The sequence below is a fragment of the Equus asinus genome, chromosome 20, assembly GCF_041296235.1.
Source record: "Equus asinus isolate D_3611 breed Donkey chromosome 20, EquAss-T2T_v2, whole genome shotgun sequence".
Classification (NCBI taxonomy): domain Eukaryota; kingdom Metazoa; phylum Chordata; class Mammalia; order Perissodactyla; family Equidae; genus Equus; species Equus asinus.
Genome location: NC_091809.1, coordinates 24096174 through 24123836, shown reverse-complemented (window position 1 = coordinate 24123836; position 27663 = coordinate 24096174). Strand labels below are relative to the sequence as shown.

Below are 27663 nucleotides of genomic sequence, written 5' to 3'. Positions count from 1 at the left end.
GAGTTATTATGTGAGTAAGGGAATAAAAATGTGGAACCAAATAGAATTTGTGTTCCATTTAGGCAAGAGAACCTCAAGATGTGAGATGGGCGTATTTAAGCTCTGTAAAGAGATAACTCACATACCTATGCCTTAAGTTTAGCTCCAACCCTCAACACACTGCAGCAGCTCTTCCTGCCCATGGGTCCTGTCACCAGGCAGCAGCTCTTTACTGCCTATGGGTCCTGTCCCCATGTTATTCCATACTATTCTCTAAATAAAAGAGCACTACTGCCAGACCTTGAGAGTCCAAGAAATCTTTCTTTTGATTCCTCTGCTCCCCGAGCCCGCATCAGTCTGTACTTGGCACCGTTTGAAACTCAGTCAGTACTTCCCAATGCACCCCGGCGCCGCGCAGGAGTTCACAAAGAGCTGGTTGTAAACAGAGGCAGCGCCAGGCCAGGAAAAAGTTCTGTTTAAATGCAAATATACCAAGCGAGTCCGGTTCCAGCCGCCAGCCTAGTTGAGTTCGCTGAGCGCTGCAGCCTCCCACCTGCTGTCACTCTGGCAGGAGGGGGGGGGGGGGGCGTTTAGGCCCGTCCAATCAGGGGAGCCGCTGGTGCAGGTGGGTGGGGCCATGCACTGCACTTCCTGTGAAGTCGGCTTCCGGCTGCTGCCCCGCTGCAGGTGAGCTGTTGTCTGCTGTAAGGGTCCTGGTGGCTCTGCCAGAACCTCTGTCACCCTGTGACCTGCACTGGCCGTGGGGGTCGTAGGAAGGACTCAGGGGACCCTGGAGCCCTAGAAATGGTGAGTGTGCGGCCCTGGGGTGAGGACGCGGGAGGAGGGGCTGGTGGGAAGCGGCGGGGCGGGCCCGGCCTCCCGCGGTCCCCTCCGGGGTCTGCGGCCCCGAGTCCGCGGTGGCGCCGCTCGGCCCTCAGGCCCCTCCTGCCTCAGCGTGGGGGCGGGGCCGGCAGCCGGGCCCCGGGCGTCCTGTGGTCCCTGCGCGCGGCGACTTGGGCCGGAGCGTCTCTGGGTCGCTGTGCGCCCGCAGCCCCGCGTGTCCCAGACGGTGTGGGGCCCGCGGGAGGGCCCGCAGGACAGCCAGGCTTCGGGTTCCGGGGTCCGTGCGCGGAGGGGCTGCGGTCTGTGGGTCCCCAGGGCCTCCTTTCTCCTCGGAAGGGACCCGTTTTCTCCTGAGTTTTCCAAATGTGTGGGGAGCAACGTCTCAATCCACAGTCCTTTCCCCACAGGCTGGCTCTTCCTGGGCCTGACAGTAAATCCGTAAATTTCCAGATGCCTCCCCGCACTCCCAAAGCCACTTCCCCTCTTTCATTCACAGGATCCTTATCAACACTTATGGAGGACTTCAAACATCCCCGATATGTTAACCGTTTATTATCCCCCAGAGCCATGGATGGCTCTATTTTTTTTTTTGTAAGATTTTATTTTTCCTTTTTCTACCCAAAGCTCCACCCCCCACATAGTTGTATATTTTAGTTGTGAGTCCTTGTAGTTGTGGCATGTGGGAGGCTGCCTCAGCATGGCCTGATGAGTGGTGCCATGTCTGCACCCAGGATTCAAACTCTCGAAACCCTGGGCCACTGAAGCGGAGCACGCGAATTTAACCACTGGGCCACCCGGGGGCCCAGGATGGCTCTATGTTAAAGATTAGATTTGTCTGTGTGATGCGGACTCTGGAAGCAGAGAAGTCGAAAGAAAGATTCCTTGGACTCTCAAGGTCTGGCAGTAGTGCTCCTTCATTCAGAGAACAGCGCGTGGACAGGACCCATGGGCAGGAAGAGCTGCAATGGATTGAGGGCAGGGCTAAACTTATAAGGCATAGGTATGTGAGTTATTTCTTTACAAGACAAAGGAAAGATCCTGTAAAAAAAATTGTGGGGATGGCCCATGGCGCAGCAGTTAAGTTCTCACGTTCTGCTTCGGGGGCCCGGGGTTTGCTTGTTTGGCTCCAGGTGCAGACATGGCGCCACTTGGCAAGCCATTCTGTGGCAGCATCCCACGTATAAATTAGAGGATGATGGGCACAGATGTTAGCTCAGGGCCAGTGTTCCTCAGCAAAAGAGAGGAGTATTGGCAGCAGATGTTAGCTCAGGGCTAATCTTCCAAAAAAAAAAAAGTCGTTAAAATGGCTGGTGCAGGTGTGTTTGGTTATTGGGTGGTCCTGTACCTTTAGATAAGAATCAGATCAGATCAAGTCAGGATGTCCTGTGCTTCCCGGAGGATGATACAGATTGCTATGCAGGGAAGGACGCCTTGGGCTTCTTTCCCTGGGGCAGCCTCCATCCTCATCATGTGGATATTTTACATGAGAGGAAAGCAGAGAATAATCATCTGGAACCTCATTGCAGGAAATCCTTGTGCCTCTCCCCAAGGATCCTCTGGGCCCAGACATCCTATGGGAAGTTCTTTGGGTGGAGGTTCCTGTTGAAAAAATGTCCTGGGTGATCGATCCCATTGGCATCCGCCCACCCCCCATTTGTGAATGAGAAAAAATTATTCACTTATTTAAGTCTCAGTTTTTCAATAAGGGTAAATACATTTACTGAACATACCTTGGAAGACACTATAAAATAGTTCCAAACAGGCAACAAAGAGGTGAATTTCAGGAAAAATATAATATTCGTTTGTTATATTCCATTTGTTAAGAATACTTGTTTCACTCTGTCTTCACCTGAGCATGTGTAGTAAGATTCTGAGATCTGTTCTTTACTTTTGGATGTTTTCAGATGAAATTCCAGGGCTTAGACATGCTGACCACAAGCGTTCAAGTGTGATGTCTTGTGACGGAAATAATGTCACCACAGGACCAGGAACAGAGTTGTCATCCCAAAGCGTGCGTCTTTGGCATAAGGGCTATTTTGAGCTGGTGATTATTAAAAAAACAGCAGACACAGGCAAATCTCAGAAACCTAGAAGTTACTCTTTTGTAAGGGAAATTTACATTCTAAGAGAAGCGTCCCTTTGTCAGGCTGCCTCCCTCTGTGTGCCAGGGAGGGCAGGATGACTCTAGATCTCTAGAAACTCATACCAGTGGAGAAGGCAATGAGTTGAATCTGCATGACAACTTCACCCTTGTTTATGGTGCGTTTCCTGCCAGGCTCCCATCGCTAACCCCATCTTAACAACAGGACCTTAAAGCTCTTTGTCACAGGAGGTGGCCAGCCAGGAGCCTGTGCGGAAGAGAAAGTTTTGATCTGCCAATCTGCCCTCACCCTGCCAGGTCTTTTCATCCCAGCCGGCCCTCCCTGCTCCCTTAAGCTTCAGCCCATGCTTTGGATGAGGGAGACGGAGTTGAGAGCCTGTCTTCCTGTATCCTTGCCAATCGATGGCACAGTCAAATGTTCCTTCTTTCAAAGCCTGGTGTGCCGTGGTCTCAGCTTCTGTGCGCATCAGGTGGCGACCCCTCGCTCAGCAACAGTAATAATCAACTGACATTATTTTGCTGAATGGAATAGATATTTGAGGTTTTATAGTTGAACTGGTAGAAATACCTTATACTTTTCTTCCCTATTTTCCATGGAAGGACTGGGTTTAAGTGATTTTGCTGGATTATTCAAACACTTGGCTTGTTTGATTTAAAATAACAATGATGTTCCAGAGCATCTCCAGTGGGGAGCAGAGGCCCTCAGTCCAAGACCCAAGCTAAGGCCCACTTGAGCCTGCAGAGGGAAGGGCTTGCAGGCCCAGTTGTCCTTCCTGGGGAGCCGCCCCCTGCAGGTGTCCTACTGCTCACACCACCATGGAAGGAGCCTTTATCCTGAGAGGAGCTGCAGAGCCCTGGACAGCTGGGGGCTCACGTGCTCATGGGATGGGGAGTGATACCCCGTCTGAGGTTGTGGTTGTGGTTCTTAGGCCTGGACATTTTAGACATCATTTGAGTTTTGCCCCCACACTGTAGGTGCACTGAGAGTGTAATCTGCACAGTGAGAAAGTCTGTGAAGATCAGGTGTTCCATCCTGTGGACAAAGGGTTCATGAATTTCGAGTTCATTTGCTTCAGAAGCTTAAACTGAATCCGGCTGAGAGTTTCCTCACATGTGAGAGTGGGAGCCTGGGGGAGGCAGTGCCTCCATTCTCACAGGAGAGGGAGGGTGCGTGGGGCTCCCAGAGTTCATTTCTGTGGCCACTCAGGTGTCCCCCCCGTCCTTCCCCAGGGACTGACCCTCTCCAGGGGTTCTGTCTCAGTGGGGAGAGTCTACACCTCCAGTCTGGGAATATGGTCCCTTTCTGAGTGTGGCTTTCCTTGTGAACTGCAGGCCAGCAGGCTGCTTCTATGAGCTGATTGGAATATTCCTGTTTCTGTCCTCGGATTCCTTGATCAGTTGAAGATTGCGATCCTCTGATTCTAGTTTCCATTTGCACTTGGCGTTTGGAAATGTAATGTCAGAGATACGATGTGAGCAAGGCAAGACAATTGTGGAAACAGTTTTCTTCCATTTAGACAAGAGAACCTGAAGAGGTGAGATGGGTGTATTTCAGTTCTCAGGTGTGTCGACGAAAATAACCAATCTATAAATGAAAATTTGGGTGAGTTTATCCTGAGCTGAAATCTGAGGATTATAACCCGGGAGAGCCTTTCCACAAAGGAACAGAGCACTCCAAAGAAGTGGGGGTACACAGGGTGGTTATATACCCTCAAAGAGGGTGTTTCACATGTGATTGAAATGTCCCTCCCACAATAGTCACAAGATTGCCCTTTCAGCACAGCGCTTGATGGACACAACAGGTAGTGGTCTGCTGTCTCCGAGTGGATAGCACGAGGCAAGTCTGTTGTCTTGAGCTGGGTGGTTACAGGCGGTGGGCATAGCAGGGAGCAAGTCTATTGTCTTGAGCTGGGCGGTCACAGGCTGGCACCACAAGCAATCAGTTCCTAGCCTAAGGAAAGATGCTTAATCCTTAAAGAAATGCCAATGTTGGGAGGGGAAGAGAAGTTGCACCTTTATCTCAAGGGCCTTTGTTCTTGCCATGGGGAATATCTAAAGCAGATATACAGTGCATGCTCAAGCCCTTTTGGAAAGATGAGGTCATCCCGAATTAGGTTTACCCAAAATGGCTTCCTCATATGCTCCAATATATCCTATTACTTGCCATTTTTATTTGTCAGGTGCATTTTCCAGGTTTACGTCAGTTTTGTGTGTCCATGTCCCTAGAGAACTTTGACATTTAAAAGGCTATACTATTCCTAAGGCAAATGAATTTTATTTTCTTATTGTTTGTGTGTGAGTGTGTGTGTGAGAGGAAGATTGTAGCTGAGCTACCGTCTGTGCCCATCTTCCTCCATTTTATGTGGGATGCTGCCACAGCCTGGCTTGATGAGGGGTGCTAGGTCCACACCTGAGATCCAAACATGCGAACCCCAGAGCACCGAAGCAGAGCAAAGTGAACTTAACCACTATGCCACCGGGCCAGCCCCTGAATTCTATTTTAATGGATGTGAGAAAAGGCACTTGAATTTCTCTTTTCATTGATATGAGGAATCAGGTCAGAGCTTGTGTAAATCTTTGGAATTCCTAGTTTATTTCAGGGTTTAATTGCAAACCCCTAAGGTAGTGTAATATGCTACTCCTTCCTAAAAATGTTCCCAGGGTAAATATAGTGGAGGCAGAAACAAAAATGCCCCTTGTCTTTTTTCTTAAAAGGAGATTGGTAAATTTTTTATGGTGTACAGTTTTATGTCCATTAGTGTTTAAAGGATTAAATCTTGGAGTGGTTTCCTATGTAGAAATGTTAAAACTAAAAGTTATTTAAAAGTAATGATGAAACATAGGAAAATATGGCATATATAGATGTCTCTCCTTATTTTAGTTAATTTTTGAGGAAGATTGGCCCTGAGCTAACATCTGTGCCCATCTTCCTCTATTTTATATGTGGGTCGCCTGCCACAGCATGGCTTGACAAGCAGTGCATAGGTCCATGACCAGGATCCAAACTGGCGAACCCCAGGCCGCCAAAGCAGAGCATGTGGACTCCACTGCTATGCCATTGGACCAGCCCCTGCCTCGCCTTATTTCAAGTGAATGATACATGGGAATGTTTTTTCTTTTTTTTGAGGAAGATTAGCCCTGAGCTACCTACTGCCAATCCTCCTCTTTTCACTGAGGAAGGCTGGTCCTGAGCTAACATCCTTGCCCATCTCCTTCCACTTTATATGTGGGACACCTACCACAGCATTCCATGCCAGGCGGTGCCATGTCTACACCCGGGTTGTGAAGCGGCGAACCCCAGGCCACTGTAGTGGAACGTGAGCACTTAAGCGCTGGGCCACCGGGCTGCTCCCTGCATGGGAATGTTTAAAAAATTTGTAAGAGAGGACAGTAACTTAAGACAACTTCCTGCCCACATGTCCTGCCCAACTCCCGCTCTTACTCCAGCCACTCTTAAATGACCACTTTTGCTCACTGCTTCATCCTGTTAGTGTTTCTTTATATAAAAACCAGCTAGTGTGAATGCCTATTTTTGTCCCTCAAGTTTGTTCCTCTAATGAGTGGTCAGGGTTTGATGCTGATGATGTTTGACAACTGAACACTTAAGCCTCGCCCTCCCTTTTCTCCTGGGCCTTCCTACCTGGACAGGCTGATGAGAAAGCCTGGAGGCTCCTGCACTGTGGGCTGCTGATTGCTGGGAAGCTCCTCCTGGGCTCTGTGCTGCCCTGTGTTGTACTGTTGACCCCACCAAGCCTGGGTTCTAACTGCAGAGGACACTGAGTTGGCAGTTTTGGAAATTCCTGTCCTCTGTGGGCAGGAGTCTGTGAATGTGGCCCTCCTTAATGTGATGTTCTGTCAGTGTCTTGGGTGGCGTCTGTCTGTGTGTTGAGAGTGAAGGTGAGAGTGAGGCTGGAGTGGCCTTGACATTAGGGGGAGTCTGCGGTTATGAGGATGATTATACCCTGTCACTGAGTTGAGCCCATCCTATGGTCACTCCTTCAAGAGCAATTATTTCATAGAGAAAGAAGGGCCAGGAAAGTGCAGCCAGTAGGAAGCAAGATTCCAGAGGGCTCCCCAGGGCCCCTAAGTCACTCTGCTGTTGCTCCCAGCCCTGTACCTGTTGCAACAAAGATCCCGACCCTCTGGGTTATAGTGGACCACACCACAGTCTGAGTTTGGCCCAGTGAAGAGATTAATTCAACCCAACTTAAGCCCAGGCATCTGAGACTCTATAAAGCAAGCAGTTCTCTTGCCCCTTTGTGGGAAAAGAATTCTGGCAATCTCTTGACTCAGAGATCCCCAAAATAGAAGTCAGAGCCACACTTGTATGTACACTAATAGGTCTGCAATAGCAGGACACTCGTCATCCACCTTGGGGTTCTGCCACTACTGATAGTGACCTTGGCACTTCTCAGAGGATCCAGTGCTGTGCTCCCCAACAAGGCATTCGATGGAAGTTTCCCCTCCCCTGTGGGTCTCAGGCTCCTAGAGCACAGACTGGCTTATTGAAATATGTTGAAGTTGTTGCACAACTAGATGGACCTATGACTAGAATATACAACCATGAATGGAGGGGCTTTTGGGAGAAGAAGAAGAAGAAAAGATTGGCAACAGATGTTAGCTCAGGGCCAATCTTGAAAACAACATGACTTGAAGTCAGTTGAATGAGAGATATCCTGTTTCAGTAAAAAAGGGGTGATTTGTAATGTCTGTCTTCATCCTTTTTTTAAAAGACTGCATTTTTTTAGAGCAGTTTTAGGTTTACAGAAAAATTGATGAGAATTTAGCATTTCCACATAACCCTTCTCTCTGCATCCGCACAGTTTTCACTTTTTCACATCGGGTATCACTGTGGTACATTTCTTAGAATTTCCAAGCCCATATGGACACATTACAGTGCACGGTGCACATTAGCATTGACTCTGTGTGTTACACACTCTGTGGGTTTTCGCAAATGTGTAATGACGTGGACGCATCCTTTCTGTATCATGGAGTGTAGTTTCGCTTCCCTGGAACTCGTCTCTTCTCCACCTATTGACTCATCCCTCCCTCCAACCCCCAAATCCTTCACCAGCAAAGATCTTTCTAGTGCCTCATACTTTTGTCTTTACCAGAATGTCATGTACTTCGAATCATACACTACATAGCCTTGTCACATTGGCTTCTTTACTTAATAATAGATTTTTAAGGTCCCTCCATGTGTTTCCATGGCTTGATACCTCATTTCTTTTTAGCATTGGATGATGTTTCATTGTTTGGATGCACCACTGATTGTTCAATACTTGAAGGACATCTTGTTGAAAATTCTAACTCTTGTCAATTATGAATAAAGTGCTTCTCAACATTCTTACGTAGGTTTTGTGCGAACATAAGGTTTCAGCTCATTTGGAAAAATACCACGGAGCGTGATTGCTGGCTCTTACTGTATGTAGTGACGGTGTATCTTATTCTGAAAGGAGGTTCCTGTCTTCCAGTGTGGGTGTTCCAAATCCCGTTTCCACCCGCGATGAACTAGGATCCCTGTGGCTTTGCATCTTCACTGATATTTGCTGTTCTGAATATTTTGACTTTTACCCATTTCATAAGTGCTTAGTGCTGCCCACTGTTGTTTTCTTTGCAGTTTCCTAATGACATTTGATGTGGAGCATGTTTCATATTGCTTATTTCCCATCTAGATCTCTCCTTCAGTGAGCTGTCTGCAGATCTTTTGCCCATTTTTTAATTGCATGTTTTTCCTCTTACTATTACAGTTTAAGAATTCTTTGCATATTTCAGATACCAATCATTTATCCAATAAATGTTTTACAGAGATTTTCTCTTACTCTGAATTGTGTTGATCTTGTCTTTACCCCATCTTTTTCAGAGGAGGAGTTTTTCATTTTACTTAAAATTGTAAAATTTTTGGTTTTTTCTTTTGTGGACCTTGCTTTTTGGTTTTCTATGTGAAAATTCAGCAACAAACACAAGGTCATCCAGATCTTCTTCTGTGTTATCTTGTAGGAGCTTATTCCTTTGGCATTTACATTTAGATCTGTGATGTGTTTTGACTTAATTTTCATGAAAAGTGTGAGGCCTGTGTCTACATTTGTTTTGTGTGTGTGTATTTGCACATAGATATCCACCAGTTCTCCCACTGTTGGTTTAAAATACTTGCTTTTTCAATTGAATCTCCTTTCCTTCTCTGTCAAAGATCAGTTGACTCTCTTCGTGTGGGTCTAGAAGGAAAGCAAACTTGCTGTACTCTCTTATTAATCCCAGGAGTCGTTTCTGTCATTGTGAGTTCTTCCAGTTGTTGCATAGAGACAGTCATATCATATGGAAGAAACATCATGAATTCAGCTACAGGATTTGTGAAGATGTTCTTTCTTAAGAAGTGGAAGTTCTCCTCTATTACTGGTTTATCATAAATAGATGTTGCATTTTCTCAAATCTTATTTTATGTTCATTTCCCCTCCTTTCCTTTCTGATATTACTAATTTCTGTCGTCCCTCTTCTCTTTGTTATCTTGAGTGCATATTTCTCAATTTTATTGGTCTTGTGAAACAAGTAGCTTTTTTCTTTTCATTTTCTCCATTGATTTCCCATAATGACATTCATTTCCTTTCTTATTTTATTATTTCTTTTATTGTGCTTGCTTTGGGTTTAACTTGCTCTTCTTTTTATTCTTAGCTAAGGTACGTGCTTGCATTAGTGATTAGAGAGCTTTGATTTTTCCAGTGTATTTGTTTGATGGCATGGATTTCCCCCTGGATGCTGCTTTCGCTACATCCAAGAACCTTTGCTATGTTGTGTTTTCATGTTTTTAATTCAAAATAATTTTTCCTTTTTCTTGAGACTTCTACTTTCATACTATGTATTATTTAGAAGTGTATTTTTGAAGCACCACACATTAGGGGGGTTTCAACTATTGCTGGTATTGCCTTCTAGAGGAATGCCTATGTGGTATGGGAGCCTATTTTGTATGATTTCTGTTCTTTCAAATTTGTTAAGGTGTGCTTTATGTCCCAAGGTGTGGTTTGTTTTGGTGAATGTTCCGTGTGAACCTGAGAAGAATGTATATTCTGCTGTTCTGTGAGTATTCCACAGATTACAGTGAAACCCAGCAGTTTCGCAGTGCTGTTCATTGCACCTCTGTCCTTCCTCACTTCCTGCCTACTGAAATGTCTAATTCCTGATGAGGGGGTGTTGACTTCTACAGCTGTGGTACTGGATTTGTCTATTTCTCCTGCATTCGGTCAGTTCCTCCCTGAGGTGTGTTGCCCCTCTGTTGTTAGGCAGGTACACATGCAGCGTTGCTGTGCCTTCTCAGAGAATAGGCCCCTTTATCCGTACCTACTGCCCCTCTATCTCTGCATCTTCCTCAGTTTGAAATCTGCATTGTCTATGATGTCTATTCCTCTGGCAGCTTCCTTTGGATTCGTGTTGGCATGGTCTGTTTTTCTCCATCCCTTTACCCTCCATCTCCCTCTGACTTTGTACTTAGAGTGGGTTTCTTGTAGACAGCATACAGTGGAATTTTTTGAACTCTATTACTGTGTCTTTCAGTTGTAATGAGACCATTGATGATTAAAGAGGTTAATGATTCAGTTGGATTAATATTTACCAAAATTTTAGTTTTTCCATTTTTACCCTTGTTTGTTTTTGTCTTCTACCTTTTTGCCACCTTCTCTCGTTAAAACTGAGCATTTCCCGTAATTCTTTTCCCCCCTCTCTTAGCATATCAGTTACACATTTTTTAAAAGACACATTTTTGTTGTTGCCCTTGAGATTTCAGCATACATTTACAACTAACCCACCCCTCTGCCAAGTGACACTGTGCCACTTCACTGTGTGCAAGTACCTCTTAACACACTGTCCCCAATTTTCCTTTCCCTGTGTCTTGTGACATTGCTGTCATTTATGTCTCTTGTCCATTAGCTTCTCATTACCAAATTCGTTCTTCCTGACAGTAGTTTAAATAAAGTGTTATCTGTTGTATTAATTATAAGAAACATAAAAGATATGTCCCCTCATCTTTTCTTCTTCTAATCCCCTACCTTTATCATTTACATTCTTTCTGATAAACTTTCCAACAATTTCGTTCTAAGTATGTGTACTTGGGACAAATTTCCTCAAATTTTGTCTCATAAAGTCCTTATTTCTTCTTTGTACTCAAGGATAATTTTGCTTGACCGAATTCTGGGAAAGTGAGTTTTATTTTCAACACTTTAATTCTTTCAGTCTCCTCTGCTCTTGTTGCATGGTTTTTGAGAAGTGGTCCAATTTAATTCAAATCTTTGTTTCTTTCTGTTGAAGGTGTGTTTCTTCTCTGGCACTTTTCAGCACATTGTCTGTGATGTTTCTCTAGTTTCAGTGTGATACCCTTGGGTGTGCACTTTTGTACTTTATCGTGTTTAGTGTTCTGTGAGCTTCCTGGATGGACAGTGTGCTGGCTATCATTAATTTTAGAGTAACTTGGTGATTATTACTTGACGTTTTCTTCTGTCTGTCTCTTTTCCTTCAGGTATTCCCATTATCTGTATTTTAAGCCTTCATTTACAGAGGCTTGTCCTAGGCTTTGTGGAAATTGTGTTCTGTCTTTTTTGTTATTTTTGCCCTTGCATTAGACTCTGGTGAAATAGTTTTTTTTTTTTTTTTTAGTACAGGCCTTATTAAGAACAGAATATGTGGGGCATATTTCAAAATGCCATCTTTTTTTTTTTATCTTTCCCAAGTTTGGAGACTCTGGTTTGTCCTGTGACCTCAAGGCTCTCCTGGATCTAAGAAGGGTTGTTCATTTCAAGTTTGTTCATTTTCTTCTTGTGAGAACAAGAATGACAGCTTCTAAGCTCCTTAGGTGCAGGATCAGAAGTTGGCAGGGCATCATCCAGAGTGGCTGCTCAGGAAACACTTCCTCTTGAAGTTTGACAAAGGAAATTTTATGTTCTTTGTGGGGGAAACCACTGTTAAATCCTTCGTGTATTTTATAATCATGGCAAATTTAACATCAAACCATTGTGGACTTCAAGGAGCTCCCTTGCAATCTGCAGCTCCTTTGTTTTTTTTTCTAAAGATTGGCAGCTGAGCTAACAATAGTTGCCAATCCACCTGTGGTTTTTTTTTTTTACTGCTTTTTCTCCCCAGATCCCCTAGTACATAGTTGTATATTGTAGTTGTGAGTGCCTCTGGTTGTGCTATGTGGGATGCCGCCTCAGCATGGCCTAACGAGCAGTGCCATGTCCGCACCCAGGATCCAAACCAGCGAAAACCTGGGTTTCCAAAGTGGAGTGGGCGAACTTCACTACTCGGCCACGGGGCCGGCCCCGATCTGCAGCTCTTAACCTACCCCTCAAGGGGAGCAAAGCTCTGGTACACTGTTAGCATTTGACCAGAAAGAGCTCTTGTGGCACATTATTATCTCACAATGTGTACTAAAATTGGTGAGAATTAGCTTTGAGGCCCATAATTATAGTGATCTTATGGTCTAAGTTTTCATGGCTTCCTCCTTGTGCCTGAGCTCTCAGTTCATAATAATTCCAGCCCCATCAAATCTTCCAGAGTGAGAAAGGTAGAACTGAGTCTATGATAGATATTACACAAGTGAAAAGCAGTGTTTCATCACGAGAATATTTACATTCAGCCAGCTGCATCTGCTTGCGTGTAATGGCCTGGAGTAGTTTAGGACAATGTGGGCAGCTGGGCTTGGTCAAAGTGTGATTTCACAGGCCTCCTGGACTCTCAGTTTGGTGTTTGGATCAGATTAAAAAGCTTCCAGTTCTTCACTATGTTTTGTTTTCCTTTTTTTTTTTTAGAGGCAGATTAGCCCTGAGCTAACTACTGCCAGTCCTCCTCTTTTTGCTGAGGAAGCCTGGCCCTGAGCTAACATCCGTGCCCATCTTCCTCTACTTTATATGTGGGATGCCTACCTCAGCTGTGCGTGTCAAGTGGTGCCATGTCTGCACCCGGGATCCGAACTGGTGAACCCCGGGCTGCAGAGAAGCAGAACGTATGAACTTAACTTGTGCACTACCGGGCTGCCCTGTTCGCTATGTTTTTATTCACTGAAACATCCCATAGATTTCACCCTCTGCCTCATGGAGTGCTGTAACCTGTGGGTAATATGGAAGAAGATGAAAGAACTTTTCTTACAAAGAATCATTGTTCCACAAATGATATTTGTTTCATTTGTATAGCATTTGAGTCATTTCCCAACATGTTCTGGAACTTGTTCTTAGAGAGAAATCGGATGGAATGTGATCACAGTGAAAATGTGTATTTCCGTGTGTTCACAATATTGTTAAATTGATGAGCATTGTGTACAGAAAAGAGGGAGCTTGTGATGATCACAACATAGAATAAATGTTTGGAGATAATAGAATCCCATCTAACCTTTCTAGAATTGCAGTGGAGATCCCCAGTGCTGTCAGGCTCATGTATGCTACTCTACACACATTTGTGGTGTTTTAGGACTCAGTGGCCATTGAGGACGTGGCTGTGAAGTTCACCCCAGAGGAGTGGGCTTTACTGGATCCTTCACAGAAGAAACTCTACAGAGATGTGATGTGGGAAACCTTCAGGCACCTGGCCTCAGTAGGTAAGAATGAGGACATTCCTTTACGTCATCAATGAGAGAACAAGTGGTTCTTGCCCGTCATCAGTATTCTCAGATGTAGAATGTGGAAAGAGGAGGTTGTTAGTAAATAAAGTAGAAATGGCCATAGATTATCATAGACTTAGAATCTAGAAATTTTTGTCTAATTCCTAATATTTGGAATAAACTTTGTGGGTCTGCATTTCAGGTATAACATGGGAAGATTGTGATCTTGAAGATCACTGCAAAGACCAGGGGAGAAAAGTAAGGTGAGTCACACAATAGGAAGCTCTGTCTCATGAGAATTCTTGTATGTTAAGAAATTGTTTTAAAATAGAACAAACAAAACAAATAGCCCTTGCTTCAAATTTAGTTATTCTTAGAAAATTTTCACCAAATATACTTTTTGAAATGTGATGTAGAGGTTCAATTTTTGCAAAATATTTCACTTAGAAATAGTATTAGTGAATGTTATCTATGAATATCACTGTTTGGAAAATAACAAGTGTGAAGTCCTGTTTCAGAAACTTCAGTATATTTAATTTCAGAGAATTCACAGAAGGAAGAAAACATAAACATTTCCTATCAATCATCATAAACACAAGAAGTATAAAATCATTAATAGAGAAATCATTAACAATATTCTTCTCATTTTTACAGAAAGCATAGGGTAGGGAGACTCTGTGAAAGTGAAGAGGGTAGTCAGTGTGGAGAAAACTTCAGCCTTCTTCCAAATCTCAGTCTGAAGAAGAAAACTACAGGAGCTAAACCATTTGGATGCAGTGCATGTGGAAGAGTCTTCACGCATCATTCATGCCTTACAACACACATCAGATGTCACACTGAACATAAAACGTGTGAGTATCAAACATTTGGGGAGAAGCCCTATAAATGTAAGAAATGTGGGAAAGCCTTCACTTATCTCACTTTACATCTACCATGTGAAAGAACTCATACTGGAGAGAAACCCTATGAATGTAAACAATGCAGTAAAGCATTCACTTGTTCCAGTTCTCTTCAAAGACATGAAAAGATTCATAGTGGAGACAAACGGTACGAATGTAACAAATGTGGTAAAGCATTTACTTGTTCCAGTCATCTTCAACTTCATGAAAGAATTCATACTGGAGACAAACCCTATGAATGTAAGAAGTGCAGTAAAGCATTCACTTCTTCTGGTTATCTTCGACTTCATGAAAGAACTCATAGTGGAGAGAAACCCTATGAATGTAAAAAATGCAATAAAGCATTCACTTGTTCCCCTTATCTTCAAAGACATGAAAGAATTCATACTGGAGAGAAACCGTATGAATGTAAGAAATGCAGTAAAGCATTCATTTCTTCCAGTTATCTTCGAAGACATAAAAGAATTCATACTGGAGAGAAACCCTATGAATGTAAAAAATGCAGTAAAGGATTCACTTCTTCCAGTTCTCTTCACAGACATGAAAGAATTCATACTGGAGAGAAACCTTATGAATGTAAAAAATGCAGTAAAGCATTCACTTCTTCCAGTTGTCTTCGAGTTCACGAAAGAGCTCATACTGGAGAGAAACCCTATGAATGTAAAACATGCAGTAAAGCATTCATTTCTTCCAGTTATCTTCGAGTTCATGAAAGAGCTCATACTGGAGAGAAACCCTATGAATGTAAAACATGCAGTAAAGCATTCACTTCTTCCAGTTATCTTCGAGTTCATGAACGAACTCATACTGGAGAGAAACCCTATGCATGTAAAACATGCAGTAAAGCATTCGCTTGTATCACTTATCTTCGAGTCCATGAAAGAAGTCACACTGGAGAAAAACCCTTTGAATGTAAAAACTGCAGTAAAGCATTCTCTTCTTCCAGTTCTCTTCAAAGACATGGAAGAACTCACACTGGAGAGAAACCCTTTGAATGTAAAATATGTCGTAAAGCCTTCAGGTCTACCAGTAATCTTTCAAAACATGAAAGAACGCACACAAGAGAGAAACCCTATGAATGTAAAAACTGCAGTAAAGCATTCACTTGTTCCAATTCTCTTCAAAAACATGAAAGAACTCACGCTGGAGAGAAGCCCTATGAATGTGAGGAACATGAGAAAGGCTTTAGTTCTCATGCAGACTTTTGAGGATATGCACGAACACACACTACAGTTAAAACCAGGTAGATATAAACAATTTGGGACTTTTCTCATCCCACTTCTTTCTTGAAGGCATTCAAGCACTCATTGGATAAAAACATCTTGAATGTTGAGAGCATGAGAAAGAGTTCAGTTGGCCTACACCCTTCTATGTGAAACTCCCACCAAAAAGAAATATAAACGTAAGTCCTATGAGAAAGCTTCATGGAAATTAATTTGTACATGAGGTTCTAGAAAACTTTGAACAGAAAAGAGTTGTTATCAAAGTGGTAAATATATTGTATTTGTCAAGCCTTTCTTAAAGTGCAACATTAGAGTGTTGATTTCTATTAATTACTTCAGAAATGAATATTAAGGTGAGATGATTCTGCTAGTCATCCTTCATAAATAGTAAATAAGATTCATAGGTAGTGCATTTCCCTGAAATCAGTTAATTTTTTATCTTTAGTTTTTTTAATTATGTTTTAATTGTTCTGTGTGAAGGGGGTATTGAAATATGACAGTTTGTATTTGTTGTGATTTTCTTCCTGGCGTTTTATTTACAGTTCCTGGATATGCCTCATCTATTGTACATATTGTACGTGTTTCAGAGAAAGCTCCTTTCTGGGGGTGGTGGGTGGAGGAGCCTGTTTTTATTTTCTGTACTCTTAAACAGTTGGGAAAAAATTTATGTTTGGCAAGTTTATCCCAGAGTGTACTTCCTGTGAATTCTTAGTTTCCTATTTGTGCCTTTGCTGTTTGTCCTTCCTTCTCACTGGTATTTGGTGAATAGACTTTGAATTAAGTAGAGGCCTGTGGCAGGGCAACAAATTCTAGAGCTGAGCACATCACCCCTATACTGCATTATGTCAGTGAGAGTAATCTGAAGAGCTAGATCTTTAAGAATCGGTCCCATTGCTGGTTCCTTGTTGAAATTTCCCAGTGGCCTCACTTGCATGAGATCTGGAAGGCAGAAGCACACAAGGCCTTAGGCCGATTTTTGAGCCATCACCGAGGGAGGGAGACAGTTGCATAGGAGCTTCAAGGACACCATCTTCCATCCCTTTTTCTGGATTCTTTGCCCTTCTTGTCAAGAGTATCTTGGAAACCACCAACAATTAGTTGATTTCCATTTTGTTAGAGATGCATTTTCCACCACTTTCACATCAAAGATCCATTCAAGGTAGGATCTTTCTGGAAGGCCTCTTGTGTCCACCAGGACACAATTCAGACCTTTGTGGTGGGAGTGTTCTCTGATTCCCCTTTTCTCTAGATGATAATTGAGTAAAGTCTAACATGTATAGGAAAGACCTTTGCTGTTCATAGTGCTAGTGAGCACATTTTCCTGCTTCACCATGGTATCTACAATGGGATGTAAAAATAAGAACCTGCGAGTTTGTTTCTCTGCTGCCTTGTGCAGCAGCTGCTTGACCCAGTTCTTCCATGTGAGAACAATCAGCTTTCTCTTGTTGGGAAGACAGTGTGTGTTTCTTGTTACTTGTAGATTGAATGTATTCCCCCAATGTGATATCAATGACCTGTGAGTGTATGTCAATAAAAGTATGTCCATCTGTTTGGGAAATGAACACTTCTGTAGTTGTTTCATTGATATATTTTATCAACTGTTTCAGTGCATCCTATGTTAATATTATTGTGGATTTCATTTTTGCAGGCTATGTTAATATCCATTTTTGATTATGGATTTTCAGATATACTTTGCAAGGTTCTTCATCTAATCATTATACGTTTTGAGTCAGTTTTATCATGTGTGGACCAATTCAGGTGTTTCTTCATCAGGCAAACTGTAGTTCTTATTCTTTTACACTTACAACTTTTGTCATGAAAGTAATTTCTCACTCATTTTTAACCCCAAAATTAACCACCATGTTTTCCTTCAGTACCCTCTTCTGGTGACCTGCAGGATTGCACCTGCAGTCAGAGATGGGTGTAAGGAATTCTAGTAAGAATGACCACAGACCTAAAGGACCTTGAGGTGTAACAGTAACGGTACTCAAAGGGTTTCTTACAAGATTTGGCCTGCGTTTGTGGATTTGACTGCTATTCAAGGAGGCAGATTATTTTCTGTATTCTATGATGTGAGGAGGTGTACTTAATTCTAACTGCTGTAAACTTTTTTTTTGTGAACTGAATCATTGTTTTCTAGAAGGCAAATGTAGTGAAGGTAAGTTAATTTTTAAGAAGTTCCAGTGAGTCATTTTAGTAAGAAGAAGGAAAAGAGTCATTTATGATTTGGACTTTTATCCTTTACCATTTTTACCTGTATGGTAACAAAATGCTGTTAGTTTTGTCTTGGAAACTGTGCACTTTTAATGACCAAGCTGTTGGACCCTTTTCTCTTCGACAGGGTAATACTTGGCCTTGCAGTGGATGCAGCCAGCTCCTGTCCTCTGGAACATCTTTGCCTTTCCTACTTACAGTCAAAACACCGATATATTTCCTATGGTGAATTAGGCACTGTTTACTGTGAAGTACCTCATTAAGTACCTTAAATACATAACTTCTCTTCTTAGCATCCTACATAATATTTTCAATATCTCCTTTAGACTCAGCTGAGGCCTTTGAGTTTAGGTAAATTGTGAGACAGTGCAGACCCAGCCAGGGAAATAGGACCACTGTGCCACTCTGATGCCTTTCCTTCTCTGAGACTGTGATCTTGCTGGTACCGTTTCAGCATCCCTCACAAGCCATGCAGCATGGAGTCAGTGTACACACTGTAGCAGAGCTGAGACAGTGGGATCTGGATACAGAGCATGAAACAGACAAGTCCTGGCAGTCCTGGTGCTTCCATGTTTGTGGAAAAGCAGAAGTGATGGACACAGTGAAGCTTTGTTTTATAGAATACAGATAAGTCCTTTGAAGAAAAGTAAAAAATAGCCTTGAGCTATTAGGCTGAGGTGTGTGTATATCTTTTCTATGAGGGTAGGAGTGAGCAAGGATGTCATTATTATTATTATCTGGGACTTGAGACTTCCTATTGATCTAAGCCACAGGTATTTGTATTGTCTTTTGTTTTTAATGTCATTTGAGAGGATTTTTATATTACCATTAAATATTTAACATGTTAGCATATTTGGCATTTTCATTATGCTGCTGTACAGACTGGAGTGTGCAACATACACCCCAGTAAACCATGGAGTTCCTCCCACTTAGAGAGACAGTTGCCTTCACCTGCACTGTTCTAGCTCATCCTGAGTGAGTTCTATGAGTAGAGTGACATCTCTGTGGGTCTGCTGTGATCTCCCCGTGGAAACAGCACAAAGAGCTCTGGCTGGTTAGAGGCAACCAGCCAAGGAATAATTGAGTGAGCTGCAGAGAGAAGGTATGATTTTTAGTAACATCGTAATTGAGTGTCAGAGGAGAAATTGGAAATTTTCAACATCTTTTAATCATAGGACTGGCTGGAAGTCTTTAATTTCAATGGTCCAGAAAGCCCTGGTGCTCAGGTAGCTGATCACAGGTTTCCTTTCTATATGCTTAGACGTCCAGCACATGGTGTGGAAAATTGGGGAAGAGCAATAACAGCTTCAGGGTTTAAAACAGCAAAGGAAACAGAATGTTTTCCCTTTTTTACTTTAAGTGTAAATTATGAATTGGGCTTCATTCAAATGGACACCACAGGATTGTTCTTTTGAGGTGATGGGATTTTTTTCACCTTTTGATGGCAGTCTTCCTAACATTTCTGAAAACTCATGAGAGCACTTAAGAATTTTACATATGTGTTTTATATACAATTATTAGAGTATGAATGATATAATTGCTTTCATATGCTAGAAGAATGTCAAGGTCTCCTGAAGCTGGATTTTTATGTGGTCAAACCTTTCCACCACTGTGGGATCCTTCCTAGGAAGATTGCAGGACTGAGATGAAGGACTCAGTCCTCAACGGGCCTTTCTTGCAACCCCGGCTTATTTGAGAAAACACCCCCTAGGGTTGCACCTGCCCTCAGCTCAGACTCTTAACTAAGAGTGAAGTGAGAGGGCTCCCAGACTCTGTCTTTGAGTTTAAATCAGGTTCGTGGACAGATCTTTGGAAATTCTGAGGTCAGAAACATAAACAAAGTATCCCAAGCAGAATCTACCTGGGGACATCCTCGTCCATGTGCATTAGCATCAGCTGTTTTCAGTGCCATCCATAGACCATCTCCAGGTCTTTATTTCCCAACTCAAGCCTACTCTGTGCCTGCATACTTGGAAAAATCTTTAGAAATCCACATATGTCTCACTGTACATTTTCTCTGAGGCAACAGGAGGGACTGAGCTGAGAGGGTGACAGAAGCAGTGTTAGAAACCATGTCATGGGCACATTCTGTTACCCACAGTGACAGAGCAATCTCAAATTTATCAGAGCTGCTTGCTGACTTATTCACACGACACTTAGAAATTGATGTACATTGAATTGGGAAACAAAAGGCTGTGGAATCTTTGAAATAACATTCCATTAGTGTCCCCCTCCCCACAGTCCTTCTCAAAGATGCCTTAGCAGCCTCTCATTGAGCATCCAAGCGTCTCTAAACCCCCATGGTGGACATATATTACCCAAGACATTCTTGTACCAGAACTATTCTCTTCACCGGGTGCTGCACACAATTAGAGAGGCTACTGCTGGCAACTGACAGAGTCTTTATGTAAATAGAGTCCCTTCCACGGCCTGAGTGGATGATCCTGCAAGCGAGCTTCCCATTTTGCCTTGGGTCCTGAATGCAGGAACCCCCAGGCTTTCTAATCAAAAGCCTCCTCATTGAAGAGATGGGTATTTACAGCATGGAGCCAACATTGCTCCTCTGGAATATCCAATGAACAGTCGGAAGTGCTTCGTTCTTCTCTGATGTAATCATTCTGAGGAGATCATTTCCAGTTTAGACACATTGGCCACTTGGAGAGTCACTTAGGAGCACATGGGTAACTAGGGTGTTCGTAAATTTTATGGACAGTGTGCACCGCCATACCCGACAGAGTGCACTGCAGAGATGCTGCCTTCTGTCGCCACATCAGACAGGCGATCCTCGATCAAAGAATGGACTGAAGCATCAGTGTGATCAGTCAAACAACAGTCAAGTTAGGAATAGAAACATTTTTAGCCCAGAATCCAACCTGTCTGTACATGTTTTACAGACCCTGAGCCATTACCCATGATCCAGCTGTGTGGTGCCATGAATACCACCAACCCCTTATCCAAGGTTGCCCTCTATGTCTTAAAGAATTCTGGGAATATCTTGCCTCTCAAATACCCAAATACAAATCTGGCCGCTCCTTACTCTGCCCATATTAGACCTCTTGCTGCAGAGGGTGATTTTTATTCCTCAGGGTGATAAATTGACGTGAATTTCTGAGACACATATCAACACCTCAGACCTGATGGTATTAACCTTGGCCTTACGGTCCAACATAATGTGAAACCACTTACAGACCTCTAACTTAAGAGTGTAGGCAAAATTGAAGTGATTTCCCTCCTCTGCCATGGTTAACCCAGTGATGGACCAGTGAACCTGATGTGAAAAAGCAAGTCACTGGTAATATCATCAATGGACACACCTGGTAGGATGAGGAAGGGATCCCCACAGCTGATGGCAAGTAGACTTGGTAGGTCCATTCCCCCATCCCCTGGGTTCCTTGCTGTGCTCAGACCATGGTAGAACTTGATATGGACAAATTACTCATGCCATCATACATTACCCTGCCGAAGCCAAAATGCAAGGAGCCACCAAGATGCTCTAAATTTATAGATATTACCAGCTCAATTCTGAAAAGAGGAAACTCTGGGCTCTCGAATAAGTTGTTCAGTGGACGTTTTACCACTTCAACCACCACAGGCTACCCCCCTCTTAGGATGGTCTCATGGCCTCCTCAGGCCAATTTGCTTTCTTCTCAGTGGGCCTTCCTGCTGTTGGAGGCATTGATTAGACTTAATCCCAGTCTTCGGGGCTCATTGCTTTGTTGTCATCGTCAGGTTCACTGGCTCCTTATAGATAGAGGCCTTTCCCTACTGGACATTCCTGTGAGAACGGTCACTCCTACAGGTCTCTGGTTTATTGTAACAGTGCACCCTGGCCACCACTGTCGTATCCCACTGCCAAGTCTTCCCCTCACATTGCCTGTGGTCTATGTGCCCTGCGTGTTGATACTTCATTTGGGGCACCTCCTTCAAAACCCCTGTGGCTCATCACATACAGATGTGCTGTTTCCCTACCATTTGCACTCACGTGCTCATTGTCATGGGAGTCACTGCTACTGACCTAGGCACAGATGACGTCATTCAACAAACATCCTTCCTGCCAATCAAGAAATGTCCAAAACACTCAAAATTCCTGTAGCAGATAGCTGGTGTTTGTGATGTTTCCCTGAAGGAAAACCTCTTGGCAGCTGTTGTAGCTGCTGACCAGTTGGCCTTAAAGTATTTATTATCCATCCAGGGAGAGCTCTCTTCCTCTAATAGGGCTGCCTGTGGTATGTGGGTAGGAAGGTGCCACCAATAACACAACAAGTGAGACAACAGATTAAAAGAATAATATCACTTAAATATTTGAACAGAGTTCTGGAACCACACTTACACGTTTCTGGATCCCTCCACATATTTGGATGACTTGATTCAAATAGTTTTTTGAGTCTTTGTCATCTTAAATATAATATGTTTGCACTTTTCCCATAGGTGTTTAATTACTATTAAAATCAAATTTATTTGACTAGTTGCATCATTCAGTCAACCAACCTCAGGAGTGAACACTATAAAGACACTGACTTGATTTTCCACATTTGACTCTAAATCGGCTGTAGACGCCTGCTCACCCTGTAGGATCACAATGGTAAACAAGTTATGATGGTTGACACGTGCCCCTTTGCTTTTTGTGCCTGCAGATGGGAGGCTCAGACCTGTAAATCCTGAAGCCTCTAAACCTACACATCCTAAATGGCCAGCCTGCGGTCCTTTGCACAAGGCACATGAAGAAGCTTTCCCTTGGCCTATTCTCTTTAGAAAGTATTTTGGAGAATAAACTTTTGTATTAACTTATTGCATGTAGCAACATAGTCCTGACGTCTGGTCTGAAGGTAGAGTATTAATCCTGCCCCCAAAATGGCAATGATGAAACAGAAGGTAACTCATGGAAAATGTCTTTCTCATAATGCACAGGAGCTCAGTGTAGGGAATTCTTAGAAGCAGTATAGGAAAATGAAGATAAGAAAGTATCAGCAGAAAAAGGACTATTTTATCTATGAGACGTTTTATACAAATCTCATGGTAACCACAAAACAAAGATTTAGAGCAGAGGAACCAAGCATTAAAAAAGAGGAAACTGAGAAAAACATTGGAAACCACAAAGTAAAATGGCAGACAGAAACACAAGGGAAAAGGAAAAATGGAGATATAGACCAATTAGAAAACAAAAGACAATAGCACCGGTAAGTCCTCCTAGATCAATAATCAGCCTAAATGTAAATGGATTGAAATCACCAGTGAAAAGGCCCAGAGTGGCTGCATGGAGTAAAAGACATGACCCGACTCTCTGCTGCCTCCAGGACACTCAGCTCAGCTCTAAAGACAAACACAGGCTCAAAGCGAAGGGGCAGAAGAGGAGCCTCCAGGCAAATGGCAGCCAAAAGAAAGGGGGTGTGGCCATGCTGACATCAGACAAATAGACTCCAACCCCAAAACAGTAACAACAGAGATGGACCTTATATACTGATAAAGGGGCTAAGCCATCAGGACGACCTAACAGTTAATAATCTATGGGCACCCAACACGGGAACACTCAAATATATACAGCACCCATTGGCAGACCTCAAGGGAGAGATTGACAGCAATGCGATAATAGTAGGGGATTTTAACTCCCCACATACATCAGTGGGTAGGTCACCGAGGCAGAAAGTCAACAAGGAAACATTGGCCTTAAATGAAACACAGTAACAGACAGACTTCCTAGATATATACAGACCATTCCATCCAAAGGCAGCAGAATACCATCCTCCTCAAGTGCACGTGGAACATTTGTGTTGGGACACACAGCAAGTCTCAATAAATTTAACAAGACTGAAATCACATCAAGAATCTGTTTTGACCACAATGGTGTGAAAGCAGAGGTCAACTACAGGAAGAAAGCTGGAGAAATCACAAATCTGTGGAGAGAAAACAACAGGCTGCTGAACAACTACTGAGTCAGTGTTGTCACAGATGAAATCTTGCCATTTGTGACACCGTGCATGGATCTTGAGGGTGTTATTCTCAGTGAAATAAGTCCGAAGGAGAAAGAAAAATGCCGGATGCTTTCCTCACGTGGAGTATATAACAAAAGCAAACTCAAGCCCTGTCACCCCAGCTGCCACTCCGAGAGCTTTCCTCCTGGGAAGAAGAGGACTTCAAATTGTGAAAGCCTGCCCCAGCGGTCTGTTGCTGAGGGTGAACAAGTGCAGGGCGAGTTGGCTTGAAAAGTTGGGACACCGTTGTTTCACTCCCTCCACATGGAACTCAGGCGACATCTGTGGAGCAGTGACCTGACAATCCTGGGGCACCGGTCACCCTGTCCCAGCTGCTGAGGTGGCTGGAACATAAGTCATCCATGAGGTGCCAGGAGACACAATGAAGATGACCTCTGGCTGCTGTCTCTCCCCTCCCCTGAGCACTCCTGAAGTGGGATTGTCACTCAGAAAGAGGCTTCCCGTTGTCCTCCAGACAACTCCAGGGTCCCGGCACAGAGACTTTTCCTGAGCGTGGGGGTGAAGCAAGCCATAAAACGCATAGCTCTTCATACCTTTCCAGAGAATTAAGGTGGCTGGCAGGAGATCATGGGAAGTGCAAGTCAAAGGACGCTCTCAAATAAGTGGAGAATGAGGTAAAAGGCAACTAGGAGTGGATTTGTGTATTTCATAAAGATACAGCTTAGACTGTGGGCTGACTGGTCTTCTGGTAAGAACCAGAGAATTAGACTGCTGGGAGGGGGCTTGCAAGGGTCGGAACAAATATGCAACAGTGACTTCAGGAAGTGTTTCTACAAAGGAGCAGGCTGTTATTGGACTAACTGGTAGAGCCAATGATGCCCCCAGGACACTGGTGAAAACAGGAGAGCAATCAGGCAGCGGTTAACTGAATGGAACCACCGCGTGTGGCCCCTAAAGGAGGAAGAGAGCCCTGGCAATACCACTGTCCCCCAGGACAGAAGTGGGCACACGCAGAGTGGGGTCCACCTGAGGAGCTGGGGAAGAGGTTTCGCTCTGTATGGTGGCTGGTGAGAAAAACAACTTGTGTTCTGAGTTCCTGCCTCAGCGTGTTACAGTCTGAGGCCCCTGCTCACACCCAGAATCTGGACGGTTAGAGAAGGATCTGAGGTTAGGATTCTGCCCTAAGTTCCCACTTTACTTTCCCAGGGCGCCTTTTAAACTGAGCACTTAGAGTTCAGCCCGGGAATAGTTAGTGCCCTCTGCCCCAGCGCCCTTCTAAGTACCGGGTGCTTGCTCCCTGCTCTCTGTCTACTGCTCGCTCCTGACCTGGACAGAGGACGGCCTTTCCCTAGCTCACTGCACCCTCAGCCCCTGCTTCTGTGACCTGTGAGTAATAAATCCTGTGACTCTGTTCCTTTGGGTGGGTGCGTTGAAACTGCTTCTTCAATCAAAATGAGCCTGTGGGTTTCACTTCCCCACAGTGGGAGCTCGGATGCTGAGGGAGCTCCCTGCTGACCCTGTGTGGGTGGCCTGTGCCCCCTCCTTCAGTGGGTCATAATCTACCTATGAATTCAATACACCAGCTCTGGCTTCTGCACATAATTGACCATGGGGATGGGGCTGTGGGCTGTTTGTACCCACTCGATGCCTTGGAGCTGTGAAGGGCTTACTAACCTCCTCTCCTGGACCGCTCAGTCTCTCTGGGAGGAACCACCGCTTGCTGGGGTCTGTGGTGGGATTTCCACTGCTGCATAAGCTGTTCCCGGGTGTTGCCTCGGATTCCCGCCCTACAGTGTCAGTGCTGTAGGTCAGACCGCCCTGCAGAGACCGGCCTGCAGGCCTCAAGGTGAGGTGGGTATGTCTCCCACTCATCTCTGAGAGACCCCGCTGGGTGTCAGGGCTTGAGGTGATGGGCTGTAATCACATTAGGAAGCCTTGGCCTTGAGCCCAGATGAGCTGACTGAGAAGGTATGACTCTGCCCCCTTGCCCCAGGTACGGAACAGGGGCCTGAGCCATCAGGTCCTGGGAGCCGAGGAGAGTCCCCTAGATCAGGGCCGGGAGGAGAGCCAGCTGCTGGGCCCGTAGTTTCAGTGATTGGCATCGGGGTGTTGAGCTTGGCCAGCCAGCCCTACCCCATGACAGAGGCAACTCTCTCAGGGGCATCATAGCAGGCTGGCGGAGCAAACGCTACCGAGGCAAATGCTTCTTATGGTGCTGCATTCCTTGTGGCTGTCACAAATCATCCCTGATCCCAGGGGATATCAGGAGTCCCACCCCTGAAATGGTGCAGCAGAATGAATTCTCCCTAAAAGCAGGCCCCTGAGCACATGGTACCAGGTTCTCCCAAGTCCCCAGAGGAGGTTGGGAAACTACCAGATGCTTGTAAGACCCCTGCTCCAATGGCCTGGCTGCACTGAGCGTGGCAGTGCATCAACAGGCCAAATCGCCATTACTGCGTTCTCGGGGCTAGGGAGCTTTCCTGAGTGCATCAGCTAACACTGCGCTGGGAGAGGTGGGCTCCAGCCCCCGGGGGATGACGGGGACACCCTAGAATGGGAGGCAGCAGCATGTGAGTCGGGAAGAGGCAACATGCTCAGGTCTTCCCCGTCACTATCCAGCAGGAGGGAGAGACAGAGACACGTAACTATAATAATTATCCTGAGAGAAGTGCAAGGTTTTTTAGAAAAAATTGTCCAAAGGGAGGGGGAGAAGGACACTTGTTGGCTCTTACAGGTCTTTGGACTCAGCTCCGAGCTGTTGCTCGCTGAGACCAAGTCATGCCAGCTGGCTGGACTGGTCAAAGATTCCAGCATTTACAATTGGTGTAAAAAAAAAAAAAAAAAACCTCAAGGTATTGAGGACCCATTTTACTACAGATACCCCAGGGGAGACCACGGACTTGTCACCACAGCTAGGACATTCCCAAATGACATGAGCCACAAGGTCAGAAGATGCAGACAAAAGAAGGGAGGAGATGGACTCTGCAGAAGAGACCCCGTCAAGCTGTGGAGCCCACAGGGATGAGGGGGAGACGCTCTGCCTCTCCTGACTTGAACTTTTATGGCTTGGCACCAAGCCCAGCCTTCCATCACAGTTATCACAGCAAACACTCACTGTGCATGGAACACCCGGCATGACACGCACCTCCTGTTACATCAAATTGGATGGTTCAATGGGTGTATCGTTTTGTTGTGAGCCACGCCCTCACAGAGCCCCTGACCATTTCCAAGCCAGAGGAGGCACCCTTGGGGCCAGCATCTCAGGAGTTCTTCTTAAAGGGGGGTCTCCTATTCTTAAGGCCATGCTGTCACAATTCATGGAAATGTCAGCTACAGTACAACAGGCAGTAGACTGCATCGATGCTGTAGCTGGACACAAAAAAGAGAATTTTCCAGATCTTGTTTGCCATTAAAGGTGAATGGGCCCCACTGCCCCCTCCCCCAGAAACACAACAGAGGGTCCATAGGGAATATGGGGGCTTACCACAGAGGCGTGGCACTTTGTCCCATCGCTCTCCTTCATGAGATGACCAGCAGGTCTCCCTGCACTGGCAGCTCTGGAGATCAGGGGTCCCGAATGACCTAATTTCGGGACAGCCCGACCAAAAGTTAGAAGCATTTCCTCAGACACTGCAGGCTCTGCAAGAGACTGCCGACCCCCCCATCCCTGACCCCAAGGTTAGATGCTGTCTCCTCACAGAATGCCCCAGCCGTGGCAGCAGGATCCGGGATCCGTCCCCTGATCTCTGGGAGTGGCAGCAATCGAGGCCCCTGTGCTAGGAACCTGGCTGTTCCCCAGGGAGTGTTTCTCCCCTGGGGGACAATCGCCCACACACTTCTTTAATTATGCTTTGGGACACACATACGAAACAACCTTTTACTGCTCTCATTGACCCTG

General features: G+C 44.6%; 1 protein-coding gene across 2 annotated transcripts; it reads left to right on the top strand.

Annotated features, from left to right (window-relative positions):
• The first annotated feature begins 634 nt into the window (after nucleotides 1-634).
• Nucleotides 635-26819, top strand: LOC106828662 (zinc finger protein 709-like). Of its 2 annotated transcripts, XR_011496167.1 has the most exons (5): nucleotides 635-786; nucleotides 13370-13496; nucleotides 13702-13762; nucleotides 14154-15800; nucleotides 17963-26819. XR_011496167.1 is itself a non-coding variant. In XM_070492099.1 (4 exons), exons 1-4 carry the CDS (start codon nucleotides 784-786, stop codon nucleotides 15604-15606), a joined length of 1644 nt encoding a protein of 547 aa, XP_070348200.1. In that variant the 5' UTR covers nucleotides 635-783; the 3' UTR covers nucleotides 15607-17956. The 2 variants fall into 2 exon arrangements, 1 of the variants encoding a protein (XP_070348200.1); XM_070492099.1 differs by lacking the exon at nucleotides 17963-26819 and having other exon boundaries at nucleotides 14154-17956.
• Nucleotides 26820-27663: the final 844 nt, after the last annotated feature.

Coding starts and splice junctions, on each gene's coding strand:
- LOC106828662 (XM_070492099.1), top strand. Junction 13,497..13,701: donor CAGGCACCTGGCCTCAGTAG/GTAAGAATGAGG, acceptor TCTGCATTTCAG/GTATAACATGGGAAGATTGT. Junction 13,763..14,153: donor GACCAGGGGAGAAAAGTAAG/GTGAGTCACACA, acceptor TCATTTTTACAG/AAAGCATAGGGTAGGGAGAC.